Source organism: Bufo gargarizans, chromosome 3 (genome assembly GCF_014858855.1).
Source record: "Bufo gargarizans isolate SCDJY-AF-19 chromosome 3, ASM1485885v1, whole genome shotgun sequence".
Classification (NCBI taxonomy): Eukaryota; Metazoa; Chordata; class Amphibia; order Anura; family Bufonidae; genus Bufo; species Bufo gargarizans.
In genome coordinates, this window is record NC_058082.1 from 317,323,267 (window position 1) to 317,335,354 (window position 12,088).

A 12,088-nucleotide genomic window follows, 5' to 3' on the forward strand; every position below is an offset into this window, starting at 1 on the left:
AAATAATTCTAGTGGCTCACCCGTTTCACTTTCTGGATCTAGGTGCAGTGTCGGACTGGGGTACCTAGGGACCACTAGTAAAATTTATTTTGGGGGCCCACTGTACGGATACATTCAAATATAATAAATAATCTAACAAGTTTTTTTATATGAACATAAGCTGGTTGAGGTGCTGTACATTGAATATATGTATGTAGTGTACTAAATCTAATGTGTTATGTGCCACTTATGCAGGGAGTGGAAGACTAGGGGCCCACCTTGCTCAGGGGCCCACCGGGGGATTCCGCTGTACCCGTGTGGGCCAGTCCGAGCCTGTCTAGGTGCTCTGTTATCAGACTGCCCCACAGTCTGTAAGTAAAGAAATTGTATCTCAAAAGTGTTAACAGGCACTCAATCACCGGGAACTGTACTGAAAACTGATATTTATTGTATCTAATATAGATAAAATCAATGCAAGCAAAAAAATATACAAACAATAAGGCTACTTTCACACTCATTTTTTGAGTGGATCCGTCATGGATCTGCAAAAACAGATCCCTTACAATAATACAACCGCATGCATCCATCGTGAACGGATCCGTTTGTATTATCTGTAACATAGCCTAGAGGGATCCGTCATGAACTCCATTGAAAGTCAATTGGGAGACGGATCAGTTTTCTATTGTGCCAGATTGTGTCAGACGAAACGGATCCGTCCCCATTGACTTACATTGTGTGCCAGGATCCGTTTGGCTCAGTTTCGTCAAGCGGACAGCAAAACGCTGCAGGCAGTGGTTTGGTGTCCTCCTCCAGGGCGGAATGGAGACTGCATTCTGAGCGGATCCTTTTCCATTCATGCATTAGGGCAAAACTGGACCGCTTGTGAGAGCCCTGAACGGATCTTAGAAACGGAAAGCCAAAACGTGAAAGTAGCCTAAAATACATATAATTGTATATACAATATAAAAATATATTTAAAAAAATAAAAATAAAAATAAGTTGGTGAAGGTACACAGATGTCAGTTATGTGTTCTCCTGCCTTACTCAGTCATGAACAGCCAGCTGCACAGACGACTGTGACTAAGGAAGACAGGGACAGTACAGTTCCCGCTGATTGGATAATATCAGAATGCTAGCAATTCATACATAACTTCTAGCAGGAATAATAAAGTAATGGTACAACATGGGAAGTGCAGCTATGTCAGGAGAGCTGACAGGTCCTCTTTAGACAGATAAATGTTACTGTATATTAGTACAGGCTCCTGAATTTAGCAATCAGATTTAATAGCTTAATGATATGCATGCAAATTTTGGCTATACTATAATAAATATAAAAATAGATACTACTATACATTTTGTCATTTGTATTAACCTGTTTATTTTGTTTATATCTGCATAGCCATAACTCTAATTACAATTTCTAATACTACTTAACAATAACCGAAATTACACTGAATTGTGCATGGTTGCAAATTGCTGTCTATTAGCTCCTTGTTACAGCCCAGTGGGATACTACATCTCCTATACTGCCCTTTGTCTTTGGCAGGATGAGCTGCTCCTTCGAAAATCAGGTCGGATGGCTCCATTTTAGTTTTTGGGTAAACTGTGTCCTGTCCTTTATATAGAAAGTTATATACAGCTTCTAGCGTATATTCCTAGCTGTTATGTGTGAGAACTTACTTTATCTATCTTAGGCTACTTTCCCACTCGCGTTTTGTGCGGATCCGTCATGGAACGGATATCACAAACAGAAAGCCTAAACACGAGTGTGAAAGTAGACTTAGTTGCCTGCTTGTTTTTCAGATATCTTCTCTTACCCTTGGGATGTTGAAGGCATTGGGACCAATTTATTAATTCATCGTACAATGGTCGTCCCAGAAAACTATTAAAAATTGTAACTAGTAGGGTTCCATTCACGTTGCTATTTAGGTACTTTCCCACTCGCGTTTTGTGCGGATCCGTCATGGAACGGATATCACAACAGAAAGCCTAAACACGAGTGTGAAAGTAGACTTAGTTGCCTGCTTGTTTTTCAGATATCTTCTCTTACCTTGGGATGTTGAGGCATTGGGACCAATTTATTAATTCATCGTACAATGGTCGTCCCAGAACTAATTAAAATTGTAACTATTAGGGTCCATTCACACGTTCGTTGTTTTTTTCCTGATCTGTTCCATTTTTTGCGGAACAGATCTGGACCAGTTGCGTACCCATTCATTTTCAATGGGTCCTGAAAAAAATCCGACAGCACAATGTGTGCTGTCCGTTTCCGTTGTTCCGTTCCGCATGTCCAAAAAAAATATTAAACGTGTCCTATTATTATCCCCAAAATCAGATCCTGGTACAATACAAAGTCAATAGATCCGCAAAAAAAGGATGACATAAGGATGACATTTTCCGGAACAACGGATCCGCAAAAAACGGACCGCAATTCGGGATATAGAAAAATACTGACGTGTGAATGGACCCTTAGTGTGGGTGCTTGAAAGTGGGTGAACTCAGAGTTTTCTGTATTTTTGCATAACAAGGATCTAAAAGTACATCAGATTTTCACACAAGTCCTAAAAGAAGATAAAGATAAAACCAAATTAAACAAATGAGCCAAAAATATTAGACTTGGTCATTTATTTATTGAGGAAAATGATCCAATATCATGTCTGTGAGCGTCAAAAGTATGTGAACCCTTGCTTTCAGTATCAGATGTGACCCCCTTGTGAAGCAAGAAATGCAGCTAACCTTTTCCAATAATTGTTAATTAGTCCTGGACATGGGCTTGGAAGAATTTTAGCCCATTCTTCCATACAAAATGGCTTCACGTTTCCTCCCATTAACTGCTCTCTTAGGGTCCTTCCATTACATTTCTGTTGGATTAAGCTCAGGAATTTAACTTGACCATTCCAAAACCTTAACTGTATTGAACATTCTTTGGTAGAATGACTTGTGTTCTTAGGGTCGTTGTCTTGCTGCATAATGCCATTTCTCTTGAGATTCAGCTCACAGACAGATGTCCTGACTTTTCCTTTAGAATTTGCTGGTATAGTTCAGAATTCATTGTTCCAAGCTGTCCTGGTCCAGATGTGGAAAACAATCGCAAACAATGATACTATCACCACAGTATTTCACAAATGGGATGAGGTTTTTAAGGTGGAATGCAGTGTTTTGCTTTCTCTAAACTTAACACTTCTCATTTAAACCAAAAACTTCTAATTTGGTCTCATCCATTCATAAAACATTGTTCCAATATCCTTCTGGCTTGTCCAAGTAATCTTTAGCAAACTGCAGGTGGGCAGCAATGTTCTTTTTGGAGAGCAGTGGCTTTCTCCTTGCAATCCTGCTTTGCATACTATTATTGCTCAGTGTCACCCTGATGGTGGACTCATGAATAATAACATTAGCTAATACAAACCTGCTGTCGCCATGATCTTTGATCGACAGCTCCTCAGGAGGGTAATAATGGTCTTGAATTTCCTCCATTTGTACACTGTGTGACTCGGGATATAGAGATGATTTTGTAAACTTTTCCAGCCTGATGAGCATCAACAACTCTTCTTCTGACTGAGATCCTCAAAAACTCTTTTGTTCGGGCCATGATACACTTTCACAAATATGGGGAAAAAATGACTAGTCTAATATTTATGACTAGTGTTTAGCGAACTTGTGTTTTAAGTTCGGCATCTAAAGTTCGGGTTCGGGTTATCAAAGAATTGCGCTATGGATTCCGCTACCACGGACCATAACGGAATTTAGAATCCATAATGCGATTCTTCGATAACCCGAACCCAAACTTTAGACGCCGAACTTAAAACACAAGTTCGCTCAACACTATTTATGAAGCATTTTTTTATTTGGTTAGACTTTTTTCACACCTGCGCTAGGGTGTTCTGGTAGGCAGGTGAGAATTCTCAGAATATTTGCAGGTAGCGGCCAGATCTCTGTCAATAGGGTCTGGCGGGATGGTGGTAGTACCCATCAGTGCTGGCTCCAGGGAACGCTGACAGGCTGTTCTCTACTGGAACAGCCTGCCAGATTTCCCTGCCACAGTGGGAAAATAACCTTATCTTTATCTACTGTTAGGACCAGTTTAAAAAGCTGATACAATTTTAGGTCCAATTTATAGAAATATAGAAAATTCTGAGGGATTCACAAACTTTCAAGCATCAATGTATTTATGTTATTATATTTCTGAATATTACAATTTAGATTTAAAACAGTATTTTTACATTGACTTTAGTTTGCACAACAACAAATTCTTCCAAAGAAAATATGTTAATTGGCTATGAATGCCATAGTGCATAGGGCCAAGTAACTAAAAACCTCCAGCAAATAGCTTTAAATTAAACAATATTTAAAGAGGCCCTGTCACCTCTCCAGACATGTCTGTTTAGGTAACTACTTGAAATCCCCACCAAATAACAATGCCGGAGCATCTTCTCATAACTATGTTTTGCCATTCCGCTATTATTCCTACTAGAGATTTATCAATGAATTGCCACAGTCTGCAGTGGTGTTACAAGCTGGTGGCGTGCCCCTGCACAGTCTGACACTAACCAGTGAAAACTGCCATTATCAGACTGTGCAGGGGCACATCCCAAACTAGTCATCCACTTGGATCTTTATTGCAGACTGCTGGAAATTCATTCATAAACCTCTTGTAGGAATAAGCACAACCTAGAGCTGTATAATAAGTTGCTCCAGAATTGTTATTAGGCTACATGCACACGACCGTTGTGTGTTTTGCGGTCCACTAATTGCGAATCCGCAAAACACGGATGGCGTCCGTGTGCATTCTGCAATTTTTGTGGAACGGCACGGACAGCCATTAATATAACTGCCTTTTCTTGTCCGCAAAACGGACAAGAATAGGACAGGTTATATATTTTTTGCGGAACACGGAACGGAGCAACGGATGCAAACAGCACACGGAGTGCTGTCCACATCTTTTGCGGCCCCATTGAAGTGAATGGGTCTGCATCCAAAAACTGTGGCTTGGATGCGGACCAAAACAACGGTCGTGTGCATGCAGCCTTACATAGATCGTGCAAGTAATTGCTAAACCATACATGTCAGGAGAAAGGACTGGTTCTTTTTAGGCAATTAAGCAAAAAAAAAAAGGCAAAATATCTTTAACCAGGTAAAAGCTCAGTGGCATCCCTTAAACTTTAACACCATCATAAAAGTGTCTAAGAAAAAAGTGAAGCATAAAAGATACACCACCGCTAGTCCGCCACAGTGATATGCCAGTCTACCTGGCATCACAAGAGGGGAGAACTTTTTTGTTTCTGTATATTAAAACATTTGCTGCTCTTCTTTTTTTCAAACTATTGTACCCATTGGTCCTATCAGCACATGCAACCAGATTTCTGCCAACCATGCAGATCATCATGAATATGATGAATTAAGTTAAATCAGGCATAGAAAAATGTATGTTATGTACTTTATAAGAAGTTGGATGGTAAGTGAAAGTGCTTATACAAATAAAATTGGAGCAAGACCTTATGCACACGACACATGTAACGTATAGCACTTGTAAAGTACTGGCTGATACCATACCAATTCATATATTTATATATATAGATGAATGATATCTTGTTGCTCAATTTGGAATGAAGTTGTGAGTATGAGGTCTAGGACTTTAGCTGACGTTTATTTTTTGTGTATTTTTTTTATCAGGAATTTTTTTAATAGTTTGTAGTGAAATGTAAAATTGTTATACAGTAAAGGAAATCAATGTGCCGAATGGGCATAAAAACAATATACATATTTAAAGGGGGTTTCCAAGAGTTTTAACAGATGTGCTCATGTAGTGGCTTACCTCATGTATATCTTACCCATGCTTTTTTTTATTTATTTGGACTCTCCTGACCTGTTTTCACCATGTAAACACATCTCTTAAGGTTGATTTCCATCCTGTATGTAGCACTTCCTGTTCCTGTATCCAACCAAACCCATGATGCACTTCTCCTTTCTCTGCCACAGTCCAGCATGGACCCTTACAACTCCCAGGTAATTTATAGCTCCTCCCACCCAGCTAGGTACATAGCCCTCCCCTCTATCACTGTCCCTAACAAGACCCTGCCAGTTTATAGCTCCTCCCATCCAGCTAGTTACATAGCCCTCCCCTCTATCACTGTCCCTAACAACACCCTGCTAGTTTATAGCTCCTCCCATCCAGCTAGTTACAGAGCCCTCCCCTCTATCACTGTCCCTAACAAGACCCTGCCAGTTTATAGCTCCTCCCATCCAGCTAGTTACATAGCCCTCCCCTCTATCACTGTCCCTAACAACACCCTGCTAGTTTATAGCTCCTCCCACCCAGATAGTTACATAGACACTCCCCTATCACTACCCTTGTTGCTACTTTAAAATGTCTATAGACATAACATTACAGGAAATAAGAGATAACTTAATGGACACGGTCATGTGACCACAGCCCAGAACGGAAGATAAGAGCAATAAAGCTAAAAGAAATACATTACAAAATTACAGCTACCTTTATAAATGATTATTTTAAAGGGTGTGGATGCAAACTGGAAAACCCCTTTAATTATCTCTTTTCATATTCTCATAGGATAGTATAGATAGTAAATTTCTATTGATTAGATGCCAAATCCAGCAATATGTATATGTTACACTATGTATGACGCCTCAGTAAAAGTGTGGGCTTTTCCTTAGGTTCTGGGGAAAACAAATTATACAGAAATTCTCAGGCAAAGTTCATCTGCAAAGGACATCAACTGATGCACATTTATACCCGCGAAGAAGAAATGAAGCGGGAGATGAAAATAACAAAGAAGGCCATACTAAATATCTTCAGGATTGATCCTTTCCGAACTGGAGGAGCAGTGTTAAAGTGCACCTGGCCATCTAACTTCATGCAGCATCCAGTATTTGTAGCACTGCAGCATTCCTGGAAACAGTCGCTAGTAGTGATGGCAGCACAGGACTTCGTGCTGGTGGAGCAGGTATTACTGCAGCCCGCCTCATAAGAGATGGCACCGTTTCTCACCATCTTTTGCAACTGCATTGAAAGAAAGAAATATGTTCTTTATATTGCACATGTCCATATTGTGGGTCTGTGTAGGAACAGTACGTTTAGTGCCAAGGACAGGGTTAGATAGGAGATGGGAAAAGACTTTCCCCACACCAGGACAGGATCTGATCCAGTCCTTAGGTCTAAATATACTACTTCAGCACAGACCTTATGGCAGTCAACATTTTCCAGAAGTGCTTAAAATGTGTCCTAATGAGCCAATATCCTGTCCACTAAAACTTTCGACCAAATCTAAATTGGACTAATCTGTCCCACTTTCATGCACCCAAATCAAGTATTTCAGCTGCAGAAATGTATCAACATTTTGTGATCATTCATTTCTTTATAGCGGTTTAAAAGGTTCTCTGGGAACAATTTAAAATGGCTGCCAGAGACTGTGAGCAGGACCTGCGGAGCTGTCTGGGGGACCTCACTGCACCTTATGCTCTGCCACTTGGATATAGTGCACATTGATGAGGCAGGATCCCATCTTTACCAACTATTGTAAACCAGTGTGCCAATGAGACAGATGTGTAAGTGGAGGCAACCAGTCCTGCTCGCATTCTAAGACAGGTTTGCTGGGAGCCATTTAAAATTATTACTGGAGAACCCTATTAAGGTCTTTTCCTCTGATTCAGTCTAAATCCTTTGCATAGTCATTGAGTTAAAGGGGGTATTCCAATAATCTATCTGCTATCCACTAGATAGCGGATTGTGGGGGTCATTTATTAGGACCTTCGTTTTAGACGCCGACCTTAATCTCCCCTATAGCTGACTGTGGATCCGCCAGAGTTATGTAGAGGCACCGCCTCTACATAACTTTGCATAAGAAATGATCCCAGCAGACGTGCTTTCTCTTCAGAATATGTTTTATTAAATGGTTCACAGAACGCGTTTCGGCATGTCAGCCTTCCTCAACTGCACAGTATACACTGACACTTTCTCACATTTTATAGACATAAGATCACAGTCACATGATCATGACATCAATCAATTAGTAACACAGGAACTGACATCACTAGCTAATGGTGCAAACACCTGACATCCTGATTCGTGTCCTTCCCAGTTAACTTCGTGGCATTGCAGTCTGTGAAAAATATCAAATGTGAAAGCCAAACAACGTATGTATCCAAAAGGACCTCCTGCGTAACAACAATCTCTTCAAATCACCTCCCCTCCTTGGTTGATGCACCTGCTCTATAACTTGATATTTCAATTGTGCGATAGAATAATTATGGTTATGGAAATGAGAAGGAATGGGTAACAGCAAATTTTGTTTCCGTATTGTGGATTTATGTTTAGATATGCGATCTTGCACCATTTGAATTGTCTCCCCCACATACAACAACCCGCACGGGCATTTGATAAGATAAATGACATTTTTTGTGTCACAAGTGTAGTAGCCTCTAATCTTCCCAGTGCGTGGGTGATAGAAATATTGTCCTTTCTGTACATTACTACATTGCATGCAGTGGAGACCTCCCTTTTGACTGACCAAAGTTCTCTGGATCTGTGTTTTTGTACTGGTTCCAATATCTGAGTGAACCAAATGATCCCTCAAATTAGGGCTACGTTTATTACATATGAGAGGCGGATTTTTAAACTCCTCTACCATTGGATAAGATTACCCAGGATGTGCCAGTGTTTGCGCACAATATTATCAAAAAGATTGTATGGATGGTATTTATGAACAAATGGTATGCGTGCACCTGCATTCCTATCCCTTGCTGTAATTATACCTTCACAAGCACTCCTAGCTTCCCTGAGTATCCCCTCTGGGTAACCTCTGTCCCGGAACCTGGAAGACATCTCCTCAATTCTCAAGCTTTGTGCTTCAGGAGTTGACACTATCCTTTTAACCCTTAAGAATTGGGACTTGGGGATAGCCTTTTTCAGGGGAAGTGGATGCGCACTCTGGTAGTGTAGTACGCTATTTCTATCTGTTTCTTCACAAAACAAATCTGTGGCCAAACACCCATCCGTCTGTTTGGATATTTGTACCTCCAAAAAGCTAATGGTATGGCAATCATACGTCATAGTAAATTTTAATTCTTCCCAGACATTATTTAGATGTTCTAGCAGAGCGAGGAGGGGCTCGAGTGGCCCCGCCCATATGCAAAAAAGGTCATCAATGTATGTTTTCCATACCATAACAAAACGCTTAAAGTATTCATGTGTATAAACATGGTGCTTTTCAAATGACGACATATATATATTTGCGTAGGGCGGGGCCACATTCGAGCCCATCGCCGTCCCGCGTTGTTGTACATAAAATTGGTCGCCAAATAGGAAATAGTTCTCATGGAGAACTAAATGTAACAAATCCCCCAAAAATTGCTGTTGTTCACTGGAGTAACCACTCGACTGCAACAAAGTGGTGGTGGTCTCCACACCCTTAGAATGCTCTATAGAGGTATAGAGTCTCAACACATCTATCGTTACAAGCGAGCAGTCATTAGGGATATTATTTAACTCCTTAATAATAGTCAGAAAGTGGGACGTGTCCAACAAGAATGAATCAGTGTTTTTTAGCAATGGTGTCAAAACTTTCTCCAATACAATTGTCAAGGGAGACAGTACAGAAGTCTACCGAGGCCACAATTGGCCAGTACAGGCGGATTAATAAGTGTTTCGTGCACCTTTGGCAAAAGATAAAACACATGTGTCACTGGTGAATGATTAATCAAAAACTCGTATAACTTGTCATCAATAACCCCACGAATCTTATAACCCTGATGCTAATTCCATAATTTTCGCTTTGATGCGAAATATCCGGGTTACTAGTCCAATCTTTTATACGTGGTGGTGTAGGATAATTGGCGATCAGCTTCTTGTATATATTTATCTTTATCCATAATCACAATGGAGCCGCCCTTATCGGCGGGCTTCACCACCAAGTATTGGTCCTTCATCAAATTGTATACTGCCTGTCGTTCTTCAGTGGAGATATTGCTAGTTATACATAGCTCGCCTCTTCTTGCTGCCTCCATCTTAGATTGGACCTCTTTGGTCACAAGATGGACAAATGTCTCAACAGGGTGATAACCTTTAGGGGGTGTAAATTTACTTTTCAGGTGTAGGACCTATATCCATCAGATTCAACACCGATCCCTCTTTATTATCAATGGCATTTACCATCTGTGAAGTCGAATCCTTCACAGAAAAATGCGCCTTCAATCTCACCCGCCGAAACAAGTTGTTGGAGGTTAATGTCCATCTGGAATGTATCGAAGTAACTGATTGGGGAAAATGACAGGCCCCTCTCCAAAATATTCATAGTGTTCACATAGATAGATTTAGAAGATAGATTGATTACCACCGAGGCTCGCCTACCTGAGACCGCGTTGTCACATTCAGTTGCGGGGGTCGCTGTAGACCTCCGATGTTTTCTGCCCGCCCGGCGTTTCCTCGAGGAGGACGCCGTCCGAAGCCCCGTCTGTAAAAAGGGCGTGTCACCTGCGAGTCGTTCGAGTCGCTGCCCGAGCTTGAGGTATACTGATATCCAGACTTGGATCCTCCTCTGTAGCCATGACGAGATCTTTGTGATGGATCCTGCCTATCGATACACTCGATTTAGCAGGTAGTCTTCACCGTCGCGTAGGAAACTTAGATCTCTTTTTCTCTTGGGTCTCTTTACTGGTAGGTCTCGATGTAATTATCGACGGTACTCTTTAATGTAGTGAACTCCTCTGAACTCAAGGAGTCCTGTAATTGTTGTTCAGTAGTAGCGATCTTCTCCTTTAGATCCACTATAGTTTTTTGTAATTTGTCAACAGTCAATAGAATTAAATTCAGTGAACATTTATTGATAATTTTCTCAAAGTCCGCACAATAACTCGGATCATCAGAAAAGAAAGTGGGGCGCAAATGTACGCGCATCCCCCGGGGGGTCCGGTTTAATTTAAAATACTCCGCAAGGGTTATGGCATGTAATTCATATGAGGCCAACCTTCTTGATTCCCGCTCCCAATGTCTCTTTTTGAACTCACTTGCAGGAATGGCCAAGAATTTAATTGAGGATGTCACCTGTGACAAAATCCGAGTTGCATCGTCCTCATTAAAGCTGGTATGGTATGGAAAAGATACATTGACGACATTTTTTGCATATAGGCGGGGCCACTCGAGCCCCTCCTCGCTCTGCTAGAACATCTAAATAATGTCTGGGAAGAATCAAAATTTACTATGACGTATGATTGCCATACCATTAGCTTTTTGGACGTATAAATATCCAAACAGACGGATGGGTGTTTGGCCACAGATTTGTTTTGTAAAGAAACAGATAGAAATAGCGTACTACACTACCAGAGTGCGCATCCACTTCCCCTGAAAAAGGCTATCCCCAAGTCCCAATTCTTATGGGTTAAAAGGATAGTGTCAACTCCTGAAGCACAAAGCTTGAGAATTGAGGAGATGTCTTCCAGGTTCCGGGACAGAGGTTACCCAGAGGGGATACTCAGGGAAGCTAGGAGTGCTTGTGAAGGTATAATTACAGCAAGGGATAGGAATGCAGGTGCACGCATACCATTTGTTCATAAATACCATCCATACAACCATCTTTTTGATAATATTGTGCGCAAACACTGGCACATCCTGGGTAAATCTTATCCAATGGTAGAGGAGTTTAAAAATCCGCCTCTCATATGTAATAAACGTAGCTCTAATTTGAGGGATCATTTGGTTCGCTCAGATATTGGAACCAGTACAAAAACACAGATCCAGAGAACTTTGGTCAGTCAAAAGGGAGGTACATTTCCTTGTCTCCACTGCATGCAAAGTAGTAATGTACAGAAAGGACAATATTTCTATCACCCACGCACTGGGAAGATTAGAGGCTACTACACTTGTGACACAAAAAAACGAGATTTTTGTATAACTTACCAGTAAAATCTCTTTCTCGCTCTTTCCTTGGGGGACACAGAAGACCTTGGGGTATAGCTCATCTCCCTAGGAGGCGTGACACTAAGTGAAAACTGTTAAGCCCCTCCTCCACAGCTATACCCTCAGCCTGGAGAGAGAGACTGCCAGTTGCGTGTCCAAGTAGTGAAAAAAAGGCAAAGTCCAAAAGTGGAACCAACAAGC

The 12,088-nt window shown here is 41.0% G+C and overlaps 1 protein-coding gene across 2 annotated transcripts in view; it reads right to left on the reverse strand.

Moving 5' to 3' along the window:
- Window positions 1-4,918: 4,918 nt before the first annotated feature.
- LOC122931929 overlaps window positions 4,919-12,088 on the reverse strand; it is a 79,749-nt gene continuing 72,579 nt past the window's right edge. For both annotated transcript variants that reach the window (XM_044286019.1, XM_044286017.1), the window contains exon 9: window positions 4,919-6,997. In XM_044286019.1, coding sequence (XP_044141954.1) covers window positions 6,725-6,997 — 273 coding nt within the window. In that variant the 3' untranslated portion in view covers window positions 4,919-6,724. The remainder of the gene's footprint in view (window positions 6,998-12,088) is intronic.